Source organism: Nelusetta ayraudi, unplaced genomic scaffold (genome assembly GCF_046127955.1).
Source record: "Nelusetta ayraudi isolate G7.1 ecotype Tasmania unplaced genomic scaffold, CSIRO-AGI_Nayr_v1 ptg000048l, whole genome shotgun sequence".
In the NCBI taxonomy this organism is placed as follows: Eukaryota; Metazoa; Chordata; class Actinopteri; order Tetraodontiformes; family Monacanthidae; genus Nelusetta; species Nelusetta ayraudi.
Genome location: NW_027466098.1, coordinates 16,814,596 through 16,827,500, shown reverse-complemented (window position 1 = coordinate 16,827,500; position 12,905 = coordinate 16,814,596). Strand labels below are relative to the sequence as shown.

At 47.5% G+C, this 12,905-nt stretch overlaps 1 protein-coding gene across 6 annotated transcripts in view; it reads left to right on the top strand.

The window, feature by feature from the left end:
- Positions 1-12,905, top strand: part of fndc3a (fibronectin type III domain containing 3A) — a 38,251-nt gene that overhangs the window by 12,763 nt on the left and 12,583 nt on the right. For 5 of the 6 annotated variants that reach the window (XM_076036738.1, XM_076036737.1, XM_076036742.1 and 2 more), the window contains 11 exons: positions 6,248-6,324; positions 6,441-6,687; positions 6,990-7,301; positions 8,088-8,146; positions 8,518-8,678; positions 8,775-8,834; positions 9,336-9,474; positions 9,947-10,000; positions 11,152-11,276; positions 11,534-11,708; positions 12,170-12,256. In XM_076036738.1, the coding sequence (XP_075892853.1) occupies positions 6,248-6,324; positions 6,441-6,687; positions 6,990-7,301; positions 8,088-8,146; positions 8,518-8,678; positions 8,775-8,834; positions 9,336-9,474; positions 9,947-10,000; positions 11,152-11,276; positions 11,534-11,708; positions 12,170-12,256 (1,496 nt within the window). Of the gene's footprint in view, positions 1-5,236; positions 5,289-6,247; positions 6,325-6,440; positions 6,688-6,989; positions 7,302-8,087; positions 8,147-8,517; positions 8,679-8,774; positions 8,835-9,335; positions 9,475-9,946; positions 10,001-11,151; positions 11,277-11,533; positions 11,709-12,169; positions 12,257-12,905 lie in introns of those variants that run through there. The other variant, XM_076036740.1, reaches the window with a different exon arrangement.

The following is a 12,905-nucleotide window of genomic DNA, read 5'->3' as shown; positions in this document are numbered from 1 at the left end:
AGCTAGTTTAGCCAACGATGGTTCACTGAGGTAAATGCGTTCTTTACGGCAGTAATTAGTAAATTACAGCCCCTGTCCATACGTGCGTTTATACTGAACTGTAGTAACACTCTTGCTTATCACTTATTAACAAGATAATCGTGACTGATCGACTTCTCGGGGGGGAAAAAAAAAATACTCGATAGAGTAGTTGACAACAAAAATAACCGTTAGTTGCAGCCCTTGCAGCACCTATTTCCCCTGCCTGCTCTCTACCCCGGCAGATAGAGAGGAGCTCTGAACGAGTGACCATTTCCCCCCAGTTTCACCCCAGAGCATCTGCCGCCTCCCAGGTGCACTTCACCCACCCCCACCCCCAAGCCCTCACCCCCAGTGTCGCCGAAGGTCGTAAAAAGCTGGCAGCCTGTTTTAAGCTTTTTAGAGACGGATGCAAGTCAGCATCTGTAGCATTTTGTTGATTAGATGCGCTTCCTCGTCAGACCGATCTGCAGCTGATTCACATCGCTTGGAACGATGACGCTGATTTCTGGGAGCGGCCTCTAATTCTTGCCGGGTCAGACGAGCCTTGACTGAGGCACTCCTCCTCCTCACAAAATCCCGTCCTGCGGGCATCTGAAGAGAAGTGAAGCGCCTGCGTATATGTCTGTGCTTATTCCTATATGCATGCTCACACCTGCGTCATCTTGGACTCTCAGTACGACGTGTCGCAGGCCCCCCGAGCAGGAGTATGACAAATTCACTTGTCTTTTTTTTTTTTTTTTTTTTTTTCTTCTTTCCAGCCTGGTAAATCGCTGTTCATTTGAGATAATATGCAGTTTGACTCAAGTATTTGTTTTGTGCTAGAATTCCTATCAGCGGTCAAAACAGTTTTCTTGGCCTTCGTAATGCTCAGCCAAGGTATGTTGCTCTACCTGGCAAGACAAGCTACACTTGTAACTGGTGGTCAGGATTGATGCTTGTCAACTTGTGTCTTATCTCTGATGCTGCACACACAAATCTTAATATCATTCCCGATTTTCCTTGAGATTATCTTCAGTCTGCCACCGACAGGTTTGCGGCGCTCACGTCCTCTGTTCCTTGTCCGGCACGTTGGGATGTGCATTGTTAAACATCAGATGCTGTGGAGTAGGGATGTTAACAATTTATCCATTAAGAATTTAATCGATTCAATTAAATTAGTCACAATTAATTGGACATTTTTTACACGGGTAGTTAATATTAGAACAGTGTAGTTGCCAGGAAAGGGCGATTCACCTGTAGATACTGTGATGGCCATAATATAACTAGAACAAGTTACAAGTTTACTTTTAGGATAAACGTTTAGGGTGATTTTACTGTTCTCTAATGTAAAAAATGGGTCGCATTGGACCGTCAACATTATTTATGGTTCAGATAGTGTGTTCCTTACACGTTTTTCATTGTGAAATTTAGGTTCTCAGGAAAAATCACAGCCCATCAATGAATCAGTGATCGATCGATAAGGTCAATCAACTAACGATTCATGAATTAATCGATAGTTTGCATCCCCACTGTGAAGTGATTGTGTATCAGCGTGGGTGGGCTCACGTTTCCTCAACTTGAAACCAGCCTCAGAGCCCGAGCTGTACCTTTTTATGTTTGGAAACGCAAACAACAGCAATATTACCCCCCCCCCCCCCCCATTTCATTGTTCTTTTTTTTTTTTTTTTTAACTTTCTTTTTATTTTGTAACACTCAACATTCTGAGCGAATGCACGCACAGACGTGTGAGCCGGCAGCCACAGGCGCAGTTCATTCACAGCTTCTACAGTGAGTAGCTCTAAGAATGACTGAGCTTGTGACTCATTCTCCCAGCGCTTGCTTGATACCGGGGGAGTGGGGAGGGGACGCAGGGAGGAAGAAAAGAGGATGAAAGGAGATTATGAGATGGAGGGTGTTTGTCAAGGGGGAGGGGGGTGCTGCCTTTTGTCTCGTCTTCTTAGTTTAGTCTAAGGCGAGGTGTCCGGAGCAGAGTGTAGCCAGTTTACGTTGGCTCAGATGTTTTCTTTTGCACTTGTCTATAAACATGACTGAGTTTGTGAGTGTTGTCTCTGCGGGGGGGGGGGTACCTTCATATTTTTAGGCTCACTGACTTGCCTCCCCACCTTTGACGTTGCGCACGCCTCGATATATCAGGAATTCGGGCAGTTCACTCAAAGATCTGGCTATTCTTATTATTATCTGCCCTCTTTCAGGTGGATCTGTGATGATTGGCTGCAGAACTGTGTGTTCTGTGGAGTAGGCCGAGTCTGAGTCTACACATTCAGGGCCTTATGAGCTTTTTTTTGGGAAGATTATTCCTGGCAAATACTGAAAATACTCCCTCAATGTCATTCCTTCTTTTTTTTTTTTTTTTTTTAAAGAATTGTATCACTTCATAGAAGCCGCTGACAAAGGCAAAATAGCCTGCAGATGAGGCCACATATTTCTGTCCATGTTGGAGGGGTTTTTCTTTCAGATGACCGGCACAAGGCTTTGCTTTTTTATCAGCCACCCAGTCGGTTCCCTAACTGATTGTTGGTTCAATCCTATTTCAATGTTTTTATTCAAACCAGTTTTGATACAGCTGGTTGTTTAGATAATTGACTCATCTTGTCCGGCATCCGTTCTGGCATCCGTCCTCTCGTGGGGGGGGGGGGACGACAACACAAACAATGAGCCACCATATGGTTGGTATGTAAAGCCTCTGTCAACTTTGGCTAACCGCTAGCTCGTTAGCCTTTTGCCTCTGACTGCTGTCTGCCATCGACATCAATTCCTGAATAATGACACCGAGTTAATCAACGTCGTTACAATTTTTGGCATAAAAAGTATTGACGGGAAAATATTTAGAGCGCGGCCGCAGCTCTTTAGTTTGCCTGTAATTAGTAACCGAGCCGGCTCCGTCTGATCGACTCACTTTTCAGTTTTTCTTCCGAGAGCCGGCTGAGATTTCCCACATCGCACCGCTGTCACACCGTCTTCCTCTCCCTCGCCTCTGCTCGTTGTCTCTGTGCCTCCCTTGAGATTTTTCTTTATTTCTTTCTTTATTTTGAAACACCCAGCCAGCCACCCGTCTCCTCTGCTTTATTTACTCGCATCTATTTGAGGGTTCATCTGATTAAACCTGACAGTTTGCTTCGATTGTTCCTGTTATTTCAGAGCCGCGTCTGCCAAGTTTCCTCTGCTCGCAGTATTGCCCTAGAAATACCCGCTTGACGTCCCTCCTTCCAGTTTGTTGTGAACTTGTTTTTTTATACATTTCATTTTTTTTTTCTGGTTAGATGAGAGGAAACAGGTGGTCGCTCTAAGCCCTGCCAAATTTGAACGTCTGCGATTGGCGACGGACGAATGCGAACGCGGTTCTGTTCCGGTCTCGCTCGGCTTTTTTTTTCCTTTTTCTTTCTTTTTTTTTTTTTCTTTCGCACAACCCAAACAGTTATTGATGTCCCGCTGCGGTAACCTTCAGCCTCCTCTCCACTCCCGACACGCTGCGCCAGTTGATCCTGCCGGCCTGCCCCCCCCGAGAGGGGCGGAAGAGGTGAAGATGTTGACGGGTGCTGATGGTTTTCCCAAAGTGTTGAATAACCTCTGTTTACACTGCGAGAACAGGAAGCTGGTTTCTGGTTTATATTTTTAGCTCATTGGCTCTCCGCCGGGGTTTTTTTTTTTTTTCCTTTTTTTTTTTCCTTCCGCTTGCGGAGGGCGACTGTTGTGTCCCTCGCTCACACCCCTCTCAACCCCCCCCACCCCCCCAGCTCCTTTCCATCTCGCCCCTCCCTCCCTCATCCTCCTCCTCCCCCCCCATGGCCACCTCCTCTGGAAGGCTGGCACTCCACGGCCACGTCAGCACAACCGATGCTCCGTTGACTCAGGGGGGGAGGGGTGGAGGGAGGGAGGGCGGAGGGGGTGGGGGATGGTTATGTGGCCTTTTCTATCTGATCTCTGTCAGCACTCGTGCGTCAGTCTGATGTAAAAGAGTGGGTGTCTCCCTCTCTCTCTCTCTCTCTCCCTCCCTCCGCCCACTCCTCCCCCCCTCCACCCTACCTATTCTCCCTCCTGGTCTCACACTCGGATGTTTTGCGGCGTCCTCCCTCCGCGACGCCCTGCGTCCTCTCCGCTCGCGCCTTTATCCCCTAAACTCTCGCTTTAATAATTCCACACTGAAATTGCCAACGGGACCAATCGGATTTCCGCTCATCCAGAGTCACTGCGGTGGGCACAAGCCTGGAGTCGCCCATTTAGGGCGGTCACACAGGTGCGCCGGCGCAGGCATAACATTGTTGTTTAAAGTGCAGTTGGAGGCGCACTCTTTAAATTTCCACCCTTTTAATGGTGCGTAATCTGAAAGCAATGAATGGCCGGCGCAGGCCTCGTTCTTTAATGCGCCCTGGGCCGAGGCTTCGTCCTTGCACATCCTTTTGTTCTTAGGAAGGTAATGACTCACTGCCTAATGGCTCAGTGTGCTACAGTGGGCTTGCGAGCTCTTTGACCTTTTTGATTTCATTATAAGAACCCCGCCGTCGTCCTCCTCCGATGTCTCCTGTCTAGTTTACTGGTGACCAGATTGATTGATTGAGTGCATTGAACGCGTGTGTTTTTTTTAATTTTTATTTTTTTAATTAGGGTTTTTGGGTTTATTTTAGTGAAATACCCCCTGTCAACGTATTGTCTACATGGTTGATTCTTAACATGTTAAAAATTCTCAAACCTGACCAGTCCAAAATGAACAGTGAGTACTTGCCATATACAGGAAGATCCAGAACAAATCAATGCAATCTGCAGAAAATAATTGTTTCAGAACACAGCTCATCATTTTGACCTGTGGATTTTATTTTCCGTGTTCTGGCCACCAAAGTAAGTTTTGGACCGTACCGCATCGCCCTGTCCGCTTGGCCCTGACTGGCTGAACCCTTTCATGAAAAGGTTCCAGGTTGTTGTTACCACATCCACAGCCACATGATGGGCAACATGACCCATCTGTGGACGTTAGCGCTGATTATAAAACTGCGCTTTGCTTTCGAGCTGTTGCGTCAGACTGGATAACAAACAGGCAGCTGTTCGCAGACACACACACACACACACACCGACTTTTCTGTTCCCCAGAGAGGTGGAGTCTGGACTTCAGCACCTGAAGGGGTGGCGCCAGCGGCTGCAAGTGGGAGGTTGTTTTCAGCGTGCTATTACTCTCTGTAGTCGTGGAGCCGTCATGGCCGCCCTTTGAAAACTGTTTGCACACGACAGCTTTGACAGGATGAAGGAAAACTCTTCCTCGAGCGGCCAGCGGGGAGGTCAGTGTGCGTCGTGGCTCTTTTCGCTCTCTCTTGCATGTCCTCCGCCACCGGGAGAGCCGTCATTGTATGGCAGACGGGGAAACGTGCAAATGTGCAAACTTGGCAGAGAGGTTCAACTTTCCCTCTTCCCTCGCAGGCTTTCTGCTGAGCTGTCACATCTCTCGGCTGAGCTTAGCCACTGCATCGGCCCGTGAAACAGAACCACACCAGAAAATTGTTTCTTTCAGTGATTTCCGAGGACGTTTGCTGTCTCGCAATTGTACTTGCCAGTGTTAAACGACGCAAAAGCATCTTTGCTGTCCCTTACAAATAAAAGCGACTTCACAGTGATCTGTTTTTTTTTTTTTTTTTGTAAGTTCAGCTTTGCTGACTTTTTAGTCGAACCTGTCATGTCCATTTGTTTGGCATTATAATTGAGACAGCTTAAGGACGAAAAAGGTTTTGGCACTTTATCTTATCTACGCTGTTGTTAAGGACGACTGAGTCGGGTCAAGACGTGAGGGAGCAGAGCCAGAAGTCGAGTGGAATGTTTGGTTGTGTCGCCACAAAACATTTAGGACTTGGAGAAGTGGAGACCATACACGTCCTCAAAAATCAAAGAAAACTTGGCAGGGTTTGCGGAGGTTAAGAAAATAGAAAGTCAGTAGTGAGTGTGTTGTGTGGATGTGTGACAAAATCAGTAAACTGAACCTGGGGTCTCCAACCGGGGGCTCAACGCCTGCCGAGCTTCAACCTTTCCAAAGTTGGGACCTCGCAGAGTCATTTTGTGATGCGGAGAATGAAATGCATACATCGCCTGCCGGCTGTATTATTTTATAATGTTGTAATGAACCCAGATCAGACGCGTGTATCTCAGCCCTATCGACTGCTCCGACACTCCCGCTGTATTCACCGCAGATCAAGTGAGTGGCTGCCCTGAGGGGAAGTGATTGATCTCCCTCCTCCTTTCTTCTCAGGTCCTGCTCAGGTTCCCATGATGTCTCCTAATGGTTCAGTGCCTCCAATCTACGTGCCTCCTGGATATGTTTCACAGGTATCGTTTCCGCCACATTTCCCAGTGCATCGTCGCAGGGCCCGGCACCTTGCCGAGCGGCGCCGCCGTCATATCAGATTGCTGAGCGCCGCTTGGCTCCCTCTTTATTCCGCTAGATCATAGAAGAGAATGGAGTGCAGCGGGTCCTGGTGCTACCTCAGCAGCCAGACTTCCGCCCGGGGGGACACTCCCCCCTCCATCACCCGCAGCCGCCGCCCCACGCTCACCTGCCTGCCTTCATCCCGCACCCCGCCATGATGCCCCTGCCGCCGCACTTGTACACAGGCATTGCCAGCGGCGTCGGTGACATGAGCTCCCAGTACACCACCCAGTACCATCCGGCTCACATCTACTCAGAGCAGGGTGAGTCTGAGCCGGTCGCCTCTGGTCTGTGTTGTTCTATTAAGAAGTCTTATTCATTTGTCAGTAATGAGTATTCATTTGCAGGGCTGCAGTTTACCTGCCAGCCTGAGACGTGTTTAGTCTTTAGTCTCCTAATCTTTCTGGAACTTATTCTACTCGTGCCCACATAATTCGCATGCATTTTTTATTTACTTTGTAAGTCTCTTTTTCTCTTTTGAACGTCTTTGTATTTTTCTGCTCACAGACGTTCTGTTTGCGCCTGTGAAGTTTCATTAAAACTCTCCCCTCACTCACTCCTTCAGTCTCTGCAGAATCCCACTCGCCACACGGACGCCCACAGTTTGTGCACCGAGACGACAGGACGAGCAAAACGTACGAGCGTCTGCAGAAGAAGCTGAAGGAGCGTCAAGGAGGCGGATGCGGCGGCGGCGGCGGTGGCCAGGTGAAGGACAGCCCCCCGCCGTCGCCTCAGAAGAACTGTAGCAGCCCCCAGACTGTGGACATTCACAACGGCTTCGGAGGGAAAGGGCCGGAAGCGGAACACGGGCATCTCGGCCTCGCCGCGGCCGGTAGCGCAAAGCAGACGGGCAGAGGCAGAAACGGAGAGTCGGAAGGTAAGGAGGTCACAGAGGTGAGGGTTATCGAGGCTCATAGTTTGGCTGACACGCGGCATTTTCTGGATGTTTGGAGTGGGCTGTTTTTAGACGCTCTGAATAGTGCCTCATTAGACACAGCAGCTGCCGCTACTGTGGGGATCTGTGAAGCAGCCAGCATTATTCTTGATTACATGAACTCTGACTAGTCATTAATCACAGAGTTCAACTCTGTTGCTTGGTGATACTCGTGCATAATTAAGAAATTCTTGTCAACACTGACAGCACGAGGAAGAGCAAAAGCAGCGTTTTCCCACCCAAGCGGCACCAAAAGCCAGAGGTGCTGGTGGGGAGTGTTTGTCCAAATACAGGCGGACGAGATCATCCAGTTCTGTGCTACAAAACTAAACTTATCATGTCGAGTTCCCTGGAGAAGCTCCAGGAGATATTTTCACACTAGATGTCAAAGTTGTGCACTTTATAGAAACCACAACAAACTGGTGCAGGTGCAACCTCAATGACCTCAAAGCATCGGACTTCAACACTGAAGGACTATAACAGAACTGTCACTGTTTTATGCAATGCAAGTAATTAGTAAGCAAGTGCATATTATTGCAAGTGAGACCGATGTCCTTCTTGGTATTTTTCCTTCTTTAGTTTTCTTGTGAGATCACAATTTACGGCCGCTCAAGTTCTGCACATGACAAAATGTTTTTCCTGCCGTCAAATATGTCTTTTCCTGGAGTCTTTTTTTTTTTAGATATGACCGAGATGTTCTCTCTAAAGTGTCTGTATTTCTCTCCTCAGAGCTGGATGAGGAAGCCAAAGCCCTGCAGGCGCTGCTGAGTACTGTTGGTAAACCTGTGGTTAGTATTCACTTCAGCCGTCGCCTTTTTCCCCCTCTGATTATCACAGTGCGCATGTTCTTAATGTGACTATTAGTGCTCTGTTCATGAAAGCTGAGGGTGATGCAAATGTGTTGCGTCATTAAGCATTCCATTAACATCCGTGATGTATTCTCGCTGACGTCCTACTAATGGGGTGGGCTGTGCTGACTACCGTCCTCGTGGGGATTTTTATTTTATCCCTCAGTACGACTCTTCACTTTGATTAAGATCAAAAAGGAGTTTTGTTTACAGTAGATTGCAGAGTTGACGCCGTCAAAGGGATGCGCTAATGTGTTTGATTGCGCCGCTCGGGCTTGACGGTGACTGACTGGAAAGCTTTTATGTGACAGATGTCAGACGTCCAGGCACGAGGAGCAGTCGTGAGCTGGAGCGCTCCCAGCAGGCCCGAGGGTGAGAACGGCAGTGCAGAGGATGAGTCCCAGGAACCCCTCAGCTACGAGGTGTTCATCTCATTCAGTGGCAAAGATGGGAAGTACAAGAGCATGTACTGGTGAGCACCGACCTTTACGGGGATGGATCAGGTTTTTTTTGCTTTTTTTTTTTGGTGTTTTTTTTTAATATTGTTTTTTTTCTCCCTTTGCTGCAGTGGGGAAGACCTAAGCGCCACTCTAGAAGACCTCCGACCAGCAACGGAGTATCATGTCAGGTGGGGATGATCAACTCAACTCCACTTAATTTATAGAGCACTTTAAATACAACCACAGCTGACACAAAGTGCTGTACATAGTAACATAAAAAACATAAAACAAACAATGTATGCGGTCTCGTGCAGGGTCAAAAGCCAAGGAATAAACATGGGTTTGTAGACGGGTTTTAAAAATCGACAGTGAGGGGCTTGTCTAATGTAGAGAGGTAAGTCTCCTTTGAGCTTCCACTTAGACCTCGATACCTCCAGGAGCAGCTGGTCAGCTGACCCGAGGCACCGAGCAGGAGCGTAGGGGTGAAGCAGCTCAGAGAGGTACGCTGGGGCCAGACCATTTAAGGATTTAAAGACAAAATCTTAAAATGAATTCCAACATGCACAGGCAGCCAGTGGGGGGGGGGCGGGCAGAATGGGAGCGACGTGCTCCCTCTTGCGCGTTCCATCTGATAGTTAGCTGCAGTGTAAAAGAGAGACATCTTCTAACCACTGTTCTTCCTTCCTCAGGGTCCAGGCCATTTGTAATTGTTTACAGGGAAGCCCATCAGAGGCTGTGAGCTTCACCACTTTAAGCTGTGAGCCAGATCGTCCAAATGCTCCCAGGAAGGCCAGCGGGACCAAAAATACACTTCTGCTCCAGTGGAAGGTAAAAAAAAAAAAAAGAAAGAAATACAGGATGATTAATGCAGTCCGGCTTTGTAGAATGGAGGACATCCTCTATGTGACAGAGACTGATAACTTTTTAAAAAATGTATCGTCCATGGCTTTATTTCTGAGCACGTCAACCCAAATATATTTGCATTTCTTATATTAAAAGCCTTATGTTTGATGTGCTAACTGTTTTTTTTTTTTTTTTTAAAGAATTACATTGCAGTAGCCACCGTATGTGAGTTAAGCAAAGCGCTTTAAAGCGAAAGCACGCGCTCAGCAACATCCACAGAATTGTTGCCACACCTGGATGCACTTGATGTGTCAGCAGCAGCTTTAAAGCGTTGACAGTGTATGGTTGACTACAGTTTGGTAGCGTTTTCTTCTGTCTGTGTCTGCGATGTGCGTCGCCATGTTTGTGGGCTGGAGATCGAAGGATCGGAGGATAAATGTGTTTGGTTTGTCTGCAGGCTCCCTGTGACAACGGTTCCAAAATCCAAAACTACGTTCTCCAGTGGGACGAGGTAGTTACGCCATTTCAGATTTTCCACTCGGTGCCTAATGTCTGGGTGGGGACGCTATTGCATGCAAATAAGCTGTGTTCACTTGCCCATGCCGTAATAGTCTTAGTACTAATGTGCGTTTTTCAAAGCGCCTCCATCCTTGCATGTGCTTTTATTTTATTACTTTTTTTCCCGTCATGGTGCCAGACTCATGGACAATAACTGTCCCCGTTAAAGCAGGCAATGTTCCTCGTGGGTGTTTTCCTTTTTCTTTTTTTTCTTTTTTTTTTACTTGAGACAGAAAGTAATATGTAAAACTTGGTGAACCGTGCCCAGCGAGGGGGAGAATTGTCAGCGCCACAATATAACTCAACCGCGAGCAATGAGCATGTAAAATGCACTAAATGCTTTGCAGCAGTTGCCCTCTTGAGAAATAACACTTTAAACGGACCCACAAGAATGTTGGGTTTTTTTTGTTTTTTTTTCCAGGAGTTTTTATCGCGGCTTCTCGACATTTGCCTGATGCAGACATAATGACTTCCCTGATGTCAGGATCTCTCAGCCTTTATCCACTTTTGCCTATAAATAGCTTCTGATTACATCCTTCAGGGCTCTTTTCCCGCTCGGTTGTGCATCCCAACACATAATTGCCTTCATGCATTCTTCTGTTTGAAATGACAAGGTGGCAGCTTCGTTTAATACTGAGTTAGTGAAGATGACTAATTCTCCCCTTCACGGTGGGTGGGGGTTAATTGCCCTGTGTCTCTTTCCCAGAAGTCTCACGATCTGTTGTCGTCAGTTCATAATTTTTTAAAATTATGTTTTAGTTATTTTTCTTTTTTCTTTTTTTTTTTTAGAAATGCAGTGCACGACAACATCAAACAACCTCAAAGCCTCAAACAATCATGAGGATCTTTATGCAATAGGAAAAAAAACAGCAAAAAGTAGCAAAAAAAAAAAAAGCACTCTGTTTAGAGTAAAAATGAACAAAATAATTTCTTGGTTTTATGCTCTTTTTTTTCTTCACAGAACTTAGCCGTTATTCCCTCTAGTGATTTCCTTTCATCCCTCGCTTTTTGGCAAAGAATTAAAATTCTAAAGGTTGCGCCGTGCTCTCCGCCTTGAGATTTGCGCCGCGCTGCTCCTCTGACTCTGAGACTCTGTCCTCCAAGGGGAAGGGCACCGGGATGTTCGAGCAGTGCTACTACGGCCCGCAGAAGCAGTACCGGGTGACCAAGCTGACGCCGGCGTCCAGATACTCCTTCCGCCTCTCCGCCAAAAACGACATGGGCGTCAGGTGGGTGCAGCAGTGCAGCTCCAGCGCCTCGCCGCCCCGGATGACTCACCGCTCGCTCGCTGTCGATGTTTATGTCGCCATAAGTTTCCTTCCTCATCTCCATTTTGCGTGTTCTCACGTTTGTCTCTCACCCTGTCCCTCCTTGTTTCTCTCTCTCTCTCTCTCTCTCTCTCCCTCTCTCTCTCTTTCCCTCTCTCTCTCTCTCTCTCTCTCTCCCATCCTTCTCCTTCTCTCCCCCTCTTGTTTCCCGTCTCCAGCGAGTTCAGTGAAGTGGTGGATCTGTTCACCTCATGCAGTGTGCCATTGCCACCCTTCCCTCCAGAGCTGGAGATGGCAGGGGTGACCTGGCTGTGTGTCAAGTGGCAGCGGCCCTCCAGCTCTCCCAAGGAGGACGACATCTTCTACATTCTGGAGATGGAGGAGGAGGGCTCGGTACGTCTTCAGCCGCCTCCGGCTCACATTTAATCAGAACTCATTACAATTACAGCCTGGGAGTCGTTGATGACGCTGCAGTATGTGTCACTAATGATCTTGTTAAATATGTTGAACACTCTTCATCTGCGATAGGATTATCGTTCGCAGCTCGCACAGCTCCCGGAAACCTGTACATCGCTGACAAAAATGCATTTTATGTTTTTCCCAGACATTTTTTTTTTTTTTTTTTTACCAGTTTTAATGCTTTCATATATTTCAGCCTGTCACAGCCACCGCCTGCCTGCTTCCGAAACATTTATTTCTAAACATAGTCCTCGTCGGCGGGAGCACAAAATAGTTCCCCTGCCATTTTTATCCGCTTTTCACTTTCCTATGAAGTATTTTTTTCGCCCCGCGGGTCGCTCGCTCGCTCGCTCGCTCACTGTTTTACCTTCCCTTTGTCGTGTCTTGTGTCGCAGGGATATGGCTTCCAGCCGAGCTACGACGGCGAGGAGCTCTCGTGCACCGTCAAGAACCTGCACAGGAGCACCAAGTACAAGTTCAGGGTGAGAGAGCGCCCGCGTTGTTTGCAGTCGAAGCAGGCGACGTGCCGCTTTTGATTTTTTCTTTTTCGGCAAGTGAGACATGGCTGGGGACGGGCTTCAGACGGGGAGGATGCAGAGGCCCACAGCAGACCTATGACTCATCTGTTTTGCAGGATTTGGTCAGCAGGAGGGGTGTGGGCACAACATATCAGCATGAATAGGACGCTGTTGGCGCCGCTCTCACGCTGGGTGGCAGCGAGAAGTTTGTCAGAAATGCACTGGCGTCGACATGGACGTCTTCAGTGAACGTCTCTTTGTTGTCCGTGTTAAATGTCGAAATGAGCCGAGTCATCAGCGACTGCACAGTCGTACTCTGCTGCAGTGCAAATTGTCGATAGTAATTTGGGTTGTGCAGCTGCTTCTTTTTTCTTCCTACGTCCTTACTATTCTCTTAAAGGTTATCATATTCAAACCGAGTTCAACCCCAGTACATATGATATCTAGGACACAATTGCAGCCTTATTTGAATTGCTTGAAAAAAAATAAAAACTACTGAGGGAACTAAACATCTCTGCACAGCTTACCATGGCAACAGGCTTCACAGTTGAACTGTTAATTTCATTTCCCCCTCCAGCTAAAAAGAAAAGAAACACTTCACAGTTGTCTCAAA